Here is a 17,899-nt window from a genome sequence, read left to right as displayed (position 1 = left end):
TCTTTCCAAGTCTTTTTAGCAGCCTTATGCTCGCGACGACTCATATCCTTAACCAATTTTATGCTCCCTTTTTCCTTCTTCCTTTGGTATTTCAGCCTTTCTTTTTCTTTCATTTCTTCTAGTTTTTGAGGGTCATTTTTAAGTCGTTGATATCTCAATCGTTCAGCTATTCGTTTTTGTTCTAATATTTCTTCTCTTGTTTTGGGTGGCTTCTTTTTAGGTGGCATTTTGAGCTATAACCTACGAAAAAGAACGATAATTATATTATTTATTTATTTGGTACATATTATTAACGCTGAGGAAAATTGTTGCGCTATCCAGCAATGAAGTCTTTACAAACTTAAAAAAACATTCCCCTGATGTAAGGAACACTCCCCTGTGCATATAAATGACAGGGGGATGTTGACCAGGGGAATGTTTTTTTAACTTGAAAACCAAATAACACAAAATCATTAAAACGTATCACATTTATAACACAGATGTGCAGGAATGATTGCTAGTAAAGTAATTTAAACAAATTATCTTAATTAAAACTCTTAAAATATGAAAACAAATGCTCACCAGTGGAGTGTTCGTACTAACGTCCGCGACGCGTGGTTCACATCCAAACACAGTGGTGCTACTGACAAAATGGCGGCTGTCTATTTACATTGACAACCGAACGAACTTTACACCGTTTGCGTTCCATTTCACAGTTGAAATGTTTTGGACTAATAACCTAAGTGATTTTCGCGCCGTTTTCAAATGTTACCAGGGTAGTGTTTTAAAAATTTGAGGACAAACTTCGTAAATTTTTTTTTTTAATATTTTTTTTATTATAGACATGTAATTTGTAATTTAAAATATGCCACAGTCATCTGCAATTACATATTATTATTATTTAGTTACGAATTGACAAGTATTAAATATATATAGGTATCAATACTTCTAATTCTGGAAAAGGGACATACCAGGGGAGTGGTTTTTGAGATGTATAACATTTTTTTTCTCGAAAATTATTATATTAATATACATAATGAGCAATTGTGAACCAAGAATACCACATTTATGTTCATATTAATCTTAAAAAAATAGAAATGATAGAACTTATTCTAATAAAATTTGCTTGGGACAGTGATTTTCCATTTAGCAGAGAAATGCCCATATAGGATAAGTCTTTGGAATTTTGGTCGAATATTCTGGTTGTTTTTGAGTTTGTTAGAGGCAAAATGTTGATGGTATCTAATAAAAACTCTGAAGTTACGGTTGTTTTTTTATGAATATATTTTCAGGAACTTGTTCCAGTTTTGTATTAGCCTAGAAAATATCACTTATGCCATAGTTTTTCTTTGTTTCTTTATTTATCTGGATCACATATTATTGAGAGTTGGTAACTCACTCGTATAATATGTAGTACCTAGATTGTTATATTTGAATTGTTTAGAACCATTGTTTAGAGGTTTGAAAAGAGGAACGATAATCTTTGTTAAAAAATTGTGAGATTATAAATAATTAAAAAACTAATTTTATCTCAAAAATAATTAATCATTTTACCAAAGCATTATTACAGAAAACAAAGCTCTTTTGTATAACCATTGGCGAGTCATTAAATTTGTTGTTTGATATTTTCAAAATAATTAGGCGGATAATACAAGGTTTTTAATTATATCCGCCGTTGCCATTAGCAAGATTAAAAGGTACTGTATCAAAAAAACGTATTTGTAAAGAATCCCCCAATTAGTTCCTTTGTGACCAAACACAAAGACGAATTAGACGATCCTATTAGAACATTCCGTTTGTGTGAAGGTGTATTTTATTTCTTATATGAGCAATAAGAATTATCTTCTTTTTAGGGACACATAAATGAGCGACTCGGTGATTAGAATTGCCCACAACTATTAATCACTCTTAAAGGCACCATAGTTGCAGTTGCCGGTCTTATAATTTTCCATTATTTTTTTTTCTTTTATATTATGAGCTTCGCCTGCGTAGTGAAATGAAACTCACATCATAATTTGATCCACCCCGCGGTAAATAATTGTGTAGCCTTTCCTAATACAGACACAACGCAAATAAAAATAATGCAATAAAATCGACAATTCGAAAAAAAGTCAAACACTTTTGCATTCACAATATAAGTTAGGATAATAACATCTTACCTTGAAGATCTTACGTAACTAACATATTAATATAAACATAGTATGATATATAATAATTCAGGAATAAATAAGAAAGAATTTAGCTTTATAAACATTCATATCTAATCATTAAATTAACTTAAAAAAAGTAATTAACTAGATACGCTTGTGTATCTTATTTGCAAGTTATCATGAGTTTTGGACAAAATTTAAACAGAAAGGCCTAAGGCGAAAGAAAAATACATTCACGTTACGGTTACGCTACCGAAAATAAATCCTAATTTGTTTGAATTACGAATTTATTCATAAACCATACTTCGTAATACAAATAACTGAAAAGTTTATTCCATACTTTAATATTACTTTTCTTCATATTGAAATCGTATATTTTATAAGTCAGCAATCACCCACACGAAGGATTTAGAACGATTTATTGAATGCTTATAATGTGGGATAAAGGTTTTTTTGCACTAAAACTACCAACGATATTGGATAATCTATACCAATATTATAAAGCTGAAGAGTTTGTTTGATTGTTTGTTTGTTTGTTTGAACGCGGTAATCTCGGGAACTACTGGTCCGATTTGAAAAATTCTTTCAGTGTTAGATAGCCCATTTATTAAGGAAGGCTATAGGCTATATATCATCACGCTAAGACTAACAGGAGCGAAGCAATGCGGAACCGCGGGAAAAAGCTAGTATTCAATATCCAGATCGATTTAGTTTAAATCGTAACATAATATATCAAGAAACTAAAATTTTAATATATGTATAATAGGTATAATATAGATAGTTCGCCCACTGTGGAGTGTGTAAATTTAACAAAAGACTCGTTACGATTCATGACTAATTAACTTTCAAATTAATATAATACATTTACAAACCGACATACGTAAGCTTCTATTTATTATAGACATTTCACAAATATCCAAGTTCATACTTGAACCTTTCAGTCTATTATTAACTTCCCTATGTACATTTTAATGTATCAAAAAAAGAACAAATCCGCTAAGCCATTATCAGAGATTCACAGTAATGTAACTGACGTGCGCGTAAACAAAGCCTTTGAAACTCGGCGATCCTTCCAAATTCCCACAGAATTAAACTTGTATGTAAATAAAATGGAGGGTGAACCACGAATTTAAGGCGAGTGCTTACGGTTTTGAAACTCCTCAAGCCACAGATAACTTTTGAAACGGAACGTTAAACAAATAATAATAGTTTAAAAAAACTAAAAAACACGCTTTTTATAGAAAACCGAACTAAAAAATAGAGAATTTTATCAAATTAGTGTATTGTCATCGGTCCTCAATAAATCTACAAAGTTTGAACGAAATCTGGCCGTTTAAAGTGGGTCAAAATCGCGCCCAAAGAAGTCGGTTACAAACATACAGGTGAAGCTAATATAAAGCGTGTAATAAAGCGTGTAAAAAATCGGCACGGCCGCGGCGGTAAACTAATCGAGGAATAATATATTTTTATAAATGAAATTGATTTCAATCAGTTCATGCTGTGATGATACAACTAAACAATTAAGTGTAGAAGTCAGATTTTTTTACTTATTAACGCGACAACTCTGAATATTAGAGAGATCTGCAAAGATAGTGAACTTGTTTTAATTATTTTATAATAATTAAACTTATAAATATAAAGATTTTTGTACACATTTAGAGTAATACAGGATATAATTAATACAATTTATAGATAGGTACTCTATTCGTAAACATATTAATCTATATATATAAAACTCAAAGGTGACTGATATAGTGATCTATCAACGCACAGCCCAAACCACTGGACGTATCGGGCTGAAATTTGGCATGCAGGTAGGTATCACCTAAGAAAGGATTTGGATCAATTCTACCCCCAAGGGGATTAAATAAGGGATGAAAGTTTGTATGAAACTATGTCAATTTTTACCGATCGGGCTTAGACTTTGCATGCATAAAGCTACTATGACGTAGGCATTCCCTAAGTAAGGATTTTGTCAAATTCCACCTCTAAGGGGACAAAATATGTGATTAAAGTTTTGTAGTTTTGTAGGCCCTAAGTTTTTACATACGCAAAAAAAATGTACCAAAGCCGCAAAAAATATACCTAATTAATATTAATACTTCTTAACGCGAGCGAAGCCGCGGGTAAAAGCTAGTTCTTAAATAAGCCTTTGGTCATCTCTGTTAGTAATAGCCTTAAGCAAACAACTTTTTGCTGCGGTTTTTTGTACCGGTATTTAGGCGCTTTCACAACTCCGTAGAGCTTCGTGAAATTAACCAAAATATTTTTTTGTTCAAATATATTTACTTTAAAAGATGTACAATTGAAATATTCGATGGGTTTATGTTTTGTTGTTGGTATTTTGATGATAATAATAGCTTGAAGAGAAATTATGTTTTCTAATATTTGAAGAAAATCCTTTAGATATAAAATGTATTGATAACGATTGTTTTTGAGTAAGAAGAAGTAAAAAGGTCTGCGATTTCGTTCATAAACGTCTGCAAGACGCGGTAGCTGCCGCGACATTTGCAAAATTGTTCATTCATGCTACGTATATTACGTAGCATGTTATTAAGCTTTCCCGGCTTTCTAAAACTAATTTCTTTATATAAAATACTAGTGACATTTTCATCTTTATATACCTACAAATCACAAATTCTCGAAAACTAAAAAAAACTCTTTTCAATCATCTGATATGGATGGATATTTGTTACTCATTCATGCAAAAATATCCCCTTGAATCTGAATAAAATCAATGATTGTATCTAGTCTAGATTATCACATAGTATAGACACTTTTAGTGAATAAAGCCGCGGGCAACAACTAGTAAAACAGTGACTTAATTAACACTCCACTTTGTCCACACGGCTACATTATGGTAATAGTTTAAACATTAGTTTCGTGAACTTGTATGAAAAGTCCTAAAGCACTTTATCTACGCTATAGTCACTTTATTAGAAGTGACAACAATTATTGCATGTAAATTGTGTTAGGTCCTATATAGAGAGAGTACAAGTATTTACATAATATATTGTATAAATGTACTAGCTAAGAGGGCAAGGGCTAGCTAGCTTTCACTGTACTAGCTTTCAGCCCACGGCATCGCGCGCGTAGTGAAATAAAACACGCAGAACTCCCGTTCCCGTCGGATTTTCGGGTTAAAATCATATGTCCTTTGTCAGCCCAATCTCATCAGACAGACAGCTGAGTTAATTTCGTATTTTATAATAAACATTTTACAAACATCACTAAATTCCTCTAATGTTTAAGTACCTTTTCTTTTTCATGAGAAAAAGAGAAATTAAACCAGCATTTAAAATTCACTTCTTGTATCACAATTTTCCTTTAAATTCTATTATACTTGAATACAATCTCAACAGCTAAAATTAAAAGTTGAATACAACATTCTCAAGCTACAAATAAAATTGGAATTTCATCAATAGCTGGCAGAATAAAGAAATCTTTCTATTCCAAGATTATTTCCTTTTCTTGGATAGCCAGCAATCTCCAACGATTGGAAATTAACTGAAAAACGATAAGAAACATCGCGGAAGCCATTTAAAGCACAGATAAAAGTTTTCTATTACTGCCTAGGATTTACTAGAGCTTGAAAGAAACCATTGATTTATTGAGTATCTATTAAGAGATTTGGTTTAATTAAAAGTAAAATACATAATCATTTGTACAAAAAAAACTCAAACTCAAATATTATGTATTTTGTTTTGAAAAATAAACTTTTTTGGCGCGTTGAGAGTAAAATTTCAAGGTGGCAATACCATCACGTCATCAGAGTAAGACATCGTCGACGATTTTGATTTCTTTAAATCTTGCCAAAGAAGTTTTACTTCTGACACGTGTGCTCGGTACACACGCTCTTTTTTATTTTATATCAAAAGGGAGGAGAAGTAATTATACAAGCTGTAGCAATCATTTTTCGTTATTATTAAACAACATTGAAAAGCCCGTGATTGTAAAAATATTTTTTCGCCGACATGTATTGAATCTCCCAAACAAATCCCTAGCCTCGTTCGACTTTATTCCAGAATCCTTTCATTGGGATTCAAAATATCCTTTTCATTTGTTTTTATTATCATTTTCGTTTCAATTAAATATAATTTAAATAAATAAAGAAGAGCGTGTGTGCCGAGCACACGTATCAGAATTGAAACTTCTTTGGCAAGATTCAAAAAGTTTCACTTCAATTATATTTACATTTAACAATTTAATTAGCTTAAATATACAAATAGGTAGGTAGTAGATAAAATTTGCATAAGAAATTACAGTACCTATGTTAACAATGGAAACATGCGATAGGCAAACATTATTTGAAGTTTCACTAAACAGAAAGAGAAAAATAAATTCGATGCATTCGACGTAGACGTATTTCTTACTTTTAAAAAAATATTTTTTCTTATTTATCTTCTGCTTTAACTTTAAATGCCTTTACAACTCGCATTTCGAGTTCTAGACGCTTTCCTCATGAATTTTATAACCTGGAATCGCTAGCAATTATGTTGGAACTCAAGAAATATGGTCGTCTGAACACGCACTAGTAAAAATATTAAATCGTTGATAAGAAGGTATGAAATTCCCCGAATATCGTGAATTTATTTTAGGTTATATTTTTCTTCGATATTTTTTACGCAGTAGAAAGTTTTGAGAAAATGTAACGTGAAATTGATATAGAATTGATTTTCAAGAACCTACTAGATTTATGGTATCATTATCAATACATAGTATAAAACAAAGTCGCTTTCTCTGTCTCTATGTCCCTTTGTATGCTTAAATCTTTAAAACTACGCAACGGATTTTGATGCGGTTTTTTTTTATACATAGAGTTATTCAAGAGGAAGGTTTTAGTATATAATTTATTAGGTTTTAGGCAAAGCGGACGAAGCCGCGGGCGGCTAGTAATAGATAAAACTTAAATGCTTAAAATGTGCATACAATAATTTTGTCATATTTTTCACTATTGGTACCTATTATATTATATTGTATAAACAATAAACAACTTATATTTGTCTATGCAATGCGTGAAAATATATTTTACCTCAATACTACGATCCCTTATTTTTTATCATCCCATTCGATCTTATTTTAACGATGACGTCAGTAGTTTTCGTTACAACCTCTATCATGTAATAATTACAAAATTATCGCTACCCCAATGGTTTTAACGACTCGACTAAAATAACAAATGTTTTGTCACGCAAAAACTGATGCATTATTAATATCGGGCCGAATTTACGAAGTTAATTAGGGTCTTCTAATATTACAAAGGAGGGACCTCATTTCCATATAAGCTGGCCTAAGCGCCGTACCTTTTGACTTTTCAAAGGGCTTCAGTTAGGGAATCCTACATATACAATTTGCGGTGGATGACTGTTCAAATGTGAAGATGAAATTAAATATTATGTTTAATTTGATATATTTTAATTTCTTCTGTGTGAGATAAAACAAACATGAATTATTGAAACGTAGGTACATTCAATTTTTCATGTTTGTTTTTAACCGACTTCAAAAAAAAAGGAGGAGGTTATCAATTCGGCCGGTATGTTTTTTTTTTACGTGTGTACACCGATTACTCCGAGGTTTCTGAACCGATTTACGTGATTCTTTTTTTGTTTGATGCGGGATGGTGTCGAATTGGTCCCATAAAAATTTTATTCGGATAGGCCCAGTAGTTTTTATTTTATGAGCATTTTTGTCTGTATTTGTAAATGTTGCAAGTGCAAGTTTGAAGTCGTTTGTTTTTAACGCAGTTATCACTTGTCTACTCGTTATTTTGGATAACCTATGTATTATAACTAGGTTTCCACCCGTGGCTTCGCCCGCTGTATCTAAAACCCTTCTTCACACTTCTATCACTCTATCTGTTACAAGTGATAACTGCGTTAAAAACAACCGACTTCAAACTTGCTCTTACAAAATTTACAAATACCTACAGACAAAAATGCTCATAAAATAAAAACTACCGGGCCTATTCGAATAAAATTTTTATGGGACCAATTCGACACCATACCGCATCGAACAAAAAAAGAACCACGTAAATCGGTTCAGAAACCTCGGAGTAATCGGTGTACATACATAAAAAAAAAAAAAAAAAAAAAAAAATATACCGGCCGAATTGATAACCTCCTCCTTTTTTTTTGAAGTCGGTTAAAAAGAAACCGCATCAAAATTCGTTGCGTACTTTTAAAGATTTAAGCTTAGATTGATTTAAGCATACAAAGGGACATTAGGATGGAAAAATCGACTTTGTTTTATACTATATAGTGATTTATTGAAAATATACAAAAATGATATATGAATAATGTTATAAAATTTTGCTGACATTCATTTATCTACTCATCAAAATATTCAGTTTAAATCGTTACTAGTAAAACTAATGAAAGATATTAGATATCATTTTGGTCTCATATTGGAATATTAATCAAACAACTCTCAAACTCAAATACCTACATATTAATAAGTCCATTAATTAATGATATTATTAAATACGGATGTAAGATATTTCGTATATGAATGAATCCTTAATAACTCGTAATTAACATAACATTTATTTACGCAAAGTTAACACGAGTAAACGTATATTTCCTGAAATCTCATATTAGTTTATATACGAATAATATATAGTTTTGCTTGACGAATAAACACGATTTCTCAAACTAGAGATTTGCTCGAAATATACGCGTCTAGAAATATATTGTGATAGAACTTTTGACAGAAATAGAACGGTTCATAAATAAGATAAGGCTGTAAATATACGTGTAGTTATAAGTTATATAAAAATAACAAAGTTGTATTCGGTATTACTATGTACTATGTTTTAGTATTGATGACTCGTAAACACTGTTTAGATTTTTCAATACATTGGAAAAAGTGTTTTACAAAGTCATTTTCTATAGTCTCTACTCTCTACCATTCGTTAAGCTTGGTGATTTAGCGGTTTGTGCATGAAATTTTTGCGTATAAAGTAATATGCATATTGAATTCTATATCATATGAATGCATTGACATAAATATGTTTTAATTTGTTTGTATGAACCCGCTAATCTCAGAAACTACTGATCTGATTTTAAAAAATTCAATCAGTGTTAGATAGCCCATTTATATCATCATGTTTAGACCAACAGGAGCGGAGTAATGCTAGCTCATAAAAAATAACTGTTTACTGATAGAGCTCTATATAATATAAAATTACAACATTATTTTTACTTGTATTCGCGTACAGATATAGAATTTTAGATCATTGCGTAATTGAGTTTTCAAAAATATTGGTTATAATGCGTAGGTCTCATCTTAAATTGTATCTGGAATCTAATTGGGATTCAGCATTCGTGAAATCACACTGGAAAGGGCAAAGGTTGGATTTATGAATTAAAAGGATAATTTCTAGTTACATTCATTATAAAGTAATATTCATGTTTTACACTGTTAAAATTCAATTAATTTTTTTTTATTAATATTGTATATCACGGCTAACCACGAAGAATCTGAAAAAGTCGACGACCTAGAACAAAAATTTAATCCGATGTAAATAGCAGTAGGAACGCTAATTGGGTATTTAATTAAATAAAAATCCTTAAAATATGCCCCTACAGGTTTGTATTGAAAAAAACTCTTAATTGAGTACAAGCAAGTGCTTTTAAATAAATATTTGTATAATAAATAATACCTAATATATAATTTCTAAACGAAAATAAAAACATCCTAAAATTGAACGTGACAACTAAACGTAAATTAACTTTTACCCAAAAGATAAATATTTAAAACATAATTAAACCTACGTGTAAAAACTTGCAACCCTTATTAAAATTCATAATTAAAACTTGTAACTCAATTACTAAGAATTAAGATAGGTACACACCCTTAAAACTTTCATTGTATTTAATAATTAACAGGCAGAGTTGACGTACTGAATGTACCTTATTATAACTTTATAACCCAAATATCACAGAGGTTATTAAATTAGGAGTTTCTTACGTGAGACCCCTGTGGAATACTAATGTTGCCCTGCTTAATATAGGTATTTCGTTTACGAGCATTGAAATAATGAAATTCTGATTTTAGAAATACATTATTAAATTTAGTGAAATACTCTCTTATTTATTATAACAAACATTCATAATTTGGATGTTAGCAGCTAAGGTTAGCAGCTTATTAACTATTCTAAGAATTATTGAATGGAATTTGAAATTGTATACTAAGTACGTTAGGAAAATGATTTCTAATAAGGATAATGACTAGATACCGTCCGCCTAATACAATTTTTGGGTCCTAAATACTTATAATAGCCTTACTTTTAATGTAATTTATCATCACGTTACAAGAGGCATTTAATTTCAATCATGTTCCTCTTTCCTTATTGGAATCCAATAAAGACGACAATTTTGAAATGAAACAGAACCTTGACATACTTTAGGACATCATATACCCTAAAATCAATACTTTTATTTGGAGAAAAGTATAACCAGCAAAAGAAAAGATGTTTAATAAACAGTAAAAGTGTCGGACAATAAGGGATTCGGTTATTATGCCTTTATTCCTTGGATTTTCCTGTTGTTCGTGTGAAAAAATGCGACATTACACGATTACAATAGCGGCGGGAGGAAGTGTGACCTACTCCAGGCCTTTATTATCATTTGATGGTTTATTTCTTTTGATAGTCGAGAACCTTGTAAGTTCTGCATTATTTTCTGATATGTGTTAAGTCATTTTGCTGTTACTTTATCAGTTTTTGAAGTAGGTAAGTTCTGAAGTTTTCAGTTCAGTCTAGTCTGAGTTTTAATGAGTAGGTATCGTTCATTGTATTGTATATTTAATTTTTATCTTGAATTTGTTATTAAATAATTTTATTTGTATTATTATTCTCAAAATTTATAATGAAAAGATCTTATAATAATAAGTTAAAATTACATCATTAGAATACTTAATTCGTTTTGATACCTACTCTGCAAGTTTTTTATTGAAATAATTTCGTAAAACATTTTACCTTTAGTATATCGGAAGAAGTAAGATCAATAGCATCATCATAACATGTTATATTTATTTAAAATCACCATCCACTCCATCTTGCTGGATTTCAAAGTTAAATCCTTCATTTAGCCATAGTTTGGGTTTCAGACCTTTAATCTAGGCGGGGATTGTTGCATTATTCATATACGATACAAACACGTCTATTCAATTTTCTACGTAGTTTTTATCCGGGTTTTCGAGTTTCAGAGAAATGCAATATCGGGTCGATTCGAATTGTAAAGCTTTTATAAAACTTGTATCCTCGTGATTTTTGTGTTAGGTATTAGAGTTATTTTTGTTTCTATATATACATATAATATGGTTGTTTTTTTCGTAATGCTTATAAAAATAAGAATAGTCTTTTATTACCTACCGGAAAAATTTTATCTTCTATACGTTACAAATATGGTTATAAATACTTAGTCGTTGCTTGAGGAACCTAGAGGAAGTTATCTAATACATTAACAAAAGCTTTCTTTTTCAATTAAACGTTTATATATTATACTTTCATTTGAATAAACCGTGGTTTAAATATTCATAGCAACTAAATTAAAATTGCGTGGTTAAATCACGCGTTAAATATTTCACATAAAAGATGTCGGTTAAGGAAACAATAAATTATATTTACATAACACGGCATAGCTTTATTCTCATTAAGCTGGATAAGTTAAAATGCAAATGGGAGTCGTACAGGGGTCTGTTCTGGGGCCTATTATGTATAAACGCGTGTTATTATGATATGCTAATATGAAACTACATTTCAGAACTCAGAATTTATAAGAATATGCTTTATCCTCAAAACAGACCTACACTATAGAAACTTTAATGTATGCGTTATTTTAATAACGTACTTAAATTCGGTTTTTAGTATAATATTTGTGGAGTAATTTTCTTGACGTTACAGATAAAACATAAATATTAAATTATAGTCGTTAATTGTAACTATTTCGTGAAATATCACAAAATTGCTACTTCCTTTTAATTTCCGACCAAGTTTGAACAAATTGCCAACGAATTAAAACGCTTAAATAACATGGCAATCTTAATCGTGTCCTTCCTTATACGTCATTGTAGTTAGATATGATTCAGGTTAATGTTTCTAACTCCATCTACGTCATGTAATGGGTAGTTAGGATTTAAGACAACATTATTGCTTCAAAATGTATGTACTTCGGCAGATGTGATCACATTAAATTTTATTGTCCTTTAATGCGTCATGTCTCCTTAAGTTGTAATGTGGTAGTTTGTATGTCCTTAACAATACTTTATATAACACTAGCTTTCCACCCGCAGCTTCGCCCGCGCAGTCAAAGAAAAACCCGCATAGTTCCCGTTCCCGTGGGATTCCCGGGATAAAACCTATCCTATTTCCCGGGGTAAAAAGTACCCTATGTCCTTTCTCGGGTATCAAAATATCTCTATACCAAATTTCATGCAAATTGGTTCAGTAGTTAAGGCGTGATTGAGTAACAGACAGACAGACAGAGTTACTTTCGCATTCATAATATTAGTATGGATTGAAATGCTTTTCTTTTAGATTTAAATTTATTTAAATAACATATTAGAATTCAGTTAAATAAATTTTTAAGTGTGATTTTCTTTAAGTAGCAGTTGAAATATGATTAATAGAATATAGTCGTTAATGTTAATGGTTTCGAACGTAAATCTTGTTACGTCGAACAAATCAATGTAGAATTATCCATGTTGGTAATATTTTTGCGTGAACATTTCTTAAACACAGTTTCTTTTCTTTTCAGGTCGGAAATTTACTTCACGATCAACGGTACTAATGAAGCAATCTGCAGGCGGAATATTGAACTAGCAGCCACTCAAACCGCCTTTAAGTGCAATAAAACAACACGCCCTAACCAAAGACAGGCTGCGAGCAATACCAAACTTTATAACCAAAACAAAAGGAAGATAATTCTATCACGCAAATACGCAATCAAATGGCTCTATTCGGAATTGGAAAGACAATCCAAGCGATATGTCAATTAAAGCCCATTCACGATTGTAATCAATTGCGACACTCGAAGACCAAACAACTCCACGACGAAGTTTTATATCAAACTTGATAAGCTATTTAATTTCGATTCGAAGGGGACAAATCGTATAATTTCGAAGGCCGAACCTGATGTATGGTAACACCAAGGCAATTATAATCGCCCAAGCCAGGGACTCGTATGGCGGCTCCAAATAACTCGCACTATCCACGGCCTAGCTTTGTTACTTTATCTTCGTGTCTTCTCACACTCGTATCTTTAGTATCGCAAGCAGACTTGGCGTTCGCCTCATTCGATTTCAATTCAACTTTATCAGGAGTCAACATTAGCAATCCCAATTCGACGCTCAATTGGTCCTTCTACGAAAACAACGCGACTGTCGTGAATCACTCGCACATAAAACATTCTAAGTATTCGACCCTAGTTACAGTCCTTTTGGCGGCAATTTTTATGATCGTCATTTTTACAACCATAGTTGGCAATATTTTAGTTTGCGTCGCCGTTTGCTTAGTCAGAAAACTGAGAAGACCGAGTAATTACTTGATCGTTTCTTTAGCAGTAAGCGATCTTTGTGTTGCTATTATGGTAATGCCGGTAGCGATGGTTTATGATTTAATGGGTTCGTGGCCTTTTGGACCTGTAATTTGCGATTTCTGGGTGTCTAGTGACGTCTTATCGTGCGCAGCGAGCATCCTCAATCTTTGTATGATATCTGTAGACCGTTATTATGCTATTACTAAGCCTTTAGAATATGGGGTAAAAAGAACGCCTAGAAGAATGCTTTTCTGTGTTTTCATTGTATGGATGAGTGCAGCTTTTATTTCGCTTCCACCAGTTTTAATATTAGGTAATGAGAAAACGGAGACTTCGTGCTCAGTTTCACAGAATCAGGGTTATCAGATTTACGCTACATTTGGTTCATTTTATTTGCCTCTCACCGTAATGGTAGTTGTTTACTACAAGATATTTAGTGCTGCTAGAAAAATTGTAAAAGATGAAAAACGAGCGCAGTCTCATTTAGAAACACATTGTTATTTGGAAATCAATGTAAAGAATGGCGGAGCGACAGAAGCTAAACTTCTGGGAAGTCAACCAACGCAAAATCCTACGCGTGGCTCGACGGCCAGCACAAATACAACTGTAAGTTTTTTTTTCAATTAATGTTAAAGATATAAAGTTATTCAACATTTCTCATTACCTTGAGTACATTTGTATTTCATTGAAAATCTATTCCCATTTTATGTTGAAATAATTAATAGCGTGTCCTAAATATAAAAAAATATGTCTTACCCTTAATTGGATACATTAAGTTATTTAAATATTATAACCACATCTTTTTTCTTATATTTCAGTGTAGTATGGATAAAGCAGAGAACACCATAGGAAGGTGTTTTTCGAGTCGGAAATCGAACGAATCACAATGTCCTATGTTGCAACCACCAAAGACGCCAACCAAACCAATACACACGATAAACCGGCCAGGCCAAAGAGACTCAACGCCAGAAAATAAAGAGCAAAGCACGGAAAACAAACGAAGACAGTCCAATGAAAACAATCAGAAATTAAGTACCAGTAGAATTCGCTCGTCATTATCAACATTTGCTCAAAAGAGTCACATTGCGAAGGATCTTTTGCATCCAACTCATTCTCCGCATCAGAAGAAACTGCGTTTTCATCTTGCGAAGGAACGCAAGGCGTCCACTACACTCGGCATCATTATGTCTGCCTTCATTATATGCTGGCTACCTTTCTTCGTGCTTGCCTTAATAAGGCCGTTTGTGAACGAAGATACGATCCCGGACGCAGTGAGTGCTCTCTTCCTGTGGCTCGGCTACATAAATAGTCTTCTTAATCCTGTCATTTATGCGACTTTAAATAGAGACTTTAGAAAGCCGTTTCAAGAAATTCTCTTCTTTAGATGTTCTAACTTGAACCATATGATGCGAGAAGAATTCTATCATAGCCAGTACGGTGGTCCAGAGCCACATTACTGTGTAAATAATTCGTCTAAAATCCAAAACTACGATGAAGGCGTCGAAATAGTTTCGGCTGTTGACAGGGAAGAAACGCGCGCTACGGAGAGCTTTCTATGATTGTCAATACCCCAGGTCGATCCCAAAGACCTAGATACTGTGATCTAATTAAGACTAAGTAAAGGTGTAGTGTTTACTTTAAAATTTTAAGCGTTAAGTATTATAAACGTTGTACCAATCAAACTAGTCGCAGTACGAGTGTGTACTGATTTCTTTTGTAACATAAGTCATGTAGATTTAATATCAGTGGACGGGGTATCGCTTGACCAAAGAGTCGTAGCTGATTGGAGAGATTTTGTAAAGTTGTGAATATTTCATATTTAATTAGTTCTAAGTTATGTGACTGTGTAGTGAGTTAATTATGTAATACATGTGATAGTAGATAGTAGATTTGTTCTGTTTGTCCGTTCAGAGTATATTTTGTTGTAACCCTAACCTCATTCTAATTCTGGTAGTTTACTTTGTAAGTCGTGGAGGAACGTCGCATCACATGAACTTAATGCGAACTTTGAATTTAATTAGAAATACCAAACTATGATGTGATAGTACTAACAAGAACGCCGGTGCGCCTCTATATTATTATTGAAGTAACATGCAAGCTATGGAAATGTTACGTCCATACAGTTTTATTCAGTCTTATCGAACGCAGAGAATTTATACAAAACTGTATCAAATATAGGATTTTATTTATGTAGAACAAATGTACCATAGATAAATATAATGGATAATGTGTTTCTATGTTTTTTTAATCAATTCGAAAGGTACTAATATTTTAGAATTAGGTAATTCGATTTTTATAATTCACACAACATTTATATTATTGTATCATCAATAAAATATAAGTTACTTTGTATACGTATGTAATAATGGTTTTGATATTCCATTAAAAGTCAGTATTGTAAATATTGTTCATATTGCGCGTAAGTAGATGATAAAAATAATATTATAAGTATATATTATAATGTGGACATAACAGATACCGTGGGGAAACTACGCTTGATAATGAAAAATAATTTGACAATTCAATTTGATGTATTAATTATAACGAAGTAAATATATCGAAAGGTGTAGTTTCTTTCCATAGATATTGAATATCGTGTGACTATTAGAATTTTTTAAACTCGTTTCGTCATGTGTAAATTTCTATAGTTAGCGTTTTATAAAATGCCGAATTCTGCCGTAAATTTTATATTAAGGGATGAATGTTTAGGAAATAATTTCATCGTTTAGCGAATAATTTTTGGTCACAAGACTTATCCTAATGCACTTAGAAAAGTGCACTCTACACATGAACTTTAATTACAATTATTTATAGAACTAGTGAAACATCGTTTATTACAGATTATTTAAAATGTCAATATGATTTTTGTGCAATAAACCCTTTAATTGTAATGTAAATAACTATACCTAAGATGTAAAGTACAAAATACTGTTTTATTTGTACATTTGTTACCTCGTAGCTCAAGACTCATTTTGTACCAGTTTCAATTGACCATTTTGTTTTTTTTTATCACACATATTTACTTCTAAGAGCTAGCGCGCAAGAGCAACTTTTGTCTCCGCAACTATTTTGTCTCTCCCATTAACTCCATGGGCTAGTAAGAAAGTGCGTGCACATAGCAACGCAACTTCCTATAGAGTTGATGGGGGAGACAAAATAGTTGCGGAGACAAAAGTTGCTCTTGGGCGCTAGCTCTTAAATAAATGTTTAGTCCTGTTATACGAAAGCGGGGTCCAACAAAATATTGTAAAAGCATTTCACACGTGTATAAACCAGTCAAACAGAAAATATGTGGAATGTTACTCTTGCTTTCTAAAACGTTCTTAAATATATCATCTTCAAGCGATGTGTTGGAAATAAAACTGTTTACCGACTTTTAACGTTTTGTTAATAATTTTTAAATAATGCTTATTTTGCTGGCACAATCATGTTTCTCTTTATTTTCTTTTAAATATAATACATTTCAAATAATATTGTTAACATCTATAATCACTGATTTCAAAGTATGCATTAATTTTGCAAGCTTTCATAAATACTGTAATTTTTTTTTTACTATTATGAATATGAACATTTTATCATCTGAAATGTACAAAGTATCACACATCGCGTAACGTATTTTCATTTCATTAAACGTCAGATATTTTAATATTTATTTACTCTCAATATCAAACAATGCTGTTCTATCAAAAATTATAACAGTTTTATTTTCAACACAAACACAACCTATTATACTTATAAGTTACATTCGTATAGTATTCTAACGTAGAAAAACAACTTCTTGATAATATAATCACCATGTATATTTCCTTTGTAGACCCCTAAAGTGATGAATTAAAGTTAGACTTTCATAATTATTTTGTTTTATTTCCTTATTCCTTATCCCCTTTGGCCTGTCGATGCAGAAGTCAATATACTGTAAATTGGTAAGTATCAGCAAAATAGAGACAAATGAATGTCGAAAGACATTACGGAGTTTCAGAGCTAAAGAAGTCAGTCGACAATTTACTTTCAGCTTCCAGTTTAATACATACAAAAACAAAAATCCGCAATGTCTTTTTAAAATAGAAATGAAGGAGATTCTAAAAAAAGTATATTGTAAAACTTTGTACCTTGCATCTTCTGATCTATAAATGACCTAACATAACTGATATACATCCTACACAAATTGAGATAGGTTTAGGTGTGTGTTTATTTGAACACCATTGTGTTAGTATTAAGTTTGTTCCATATGAA

The 17,899-nt window shown here is 31.7% G+C and overlaps 1 protein-coding gene across 1 annotated transcript in view; it reads left to right on the top strand.

The window, feature by feature from the left end:
• The window catches only part of LOC123702751 (5-hydroxytryptamine receptor 1-like), a 112,065-nt gene extending 94,901 nt beyond the window's left edge, over positions 1-17,164 (top strand). Inside the window, exons 4-5 of the mRNA XM_045650536.1 lie at positions 12,887-14,272; positions 14,485-17,164. Of these exons, the coding sequence (XP_045506492.1) occupies positions 13,313-14,272; positions 14,485-15,225 (1,701 nt within the window). The 5' untranslated portion in view covers positions 12,887-13,312 and the 3' untranslated portion in view covers positions 15,226-17,164. The remainder of the gene's footprint in view (positions 1-12,886; positions 14,273-14,484) is intronic.
• The last annotated feature ends 735 nt before the right edge of the window (positions 17,165-17,899 follow it).

Source organism: Colias croceus, chromosome 24 (assembly GCF_905220415.1).
Source record: "Colias croceus chromosome 24, ilColCroc2.1".
Classification (NCBI taxonomy): domain Eukaryota; kingdom Metazoa; phylum Arthropoda; class Insecta; order Lepidoptera; family Pieridae; genus Colias; species Colias croceus.
This window is presented reverse-complemented; position numbering and strand designations above follow the sequence as displayed.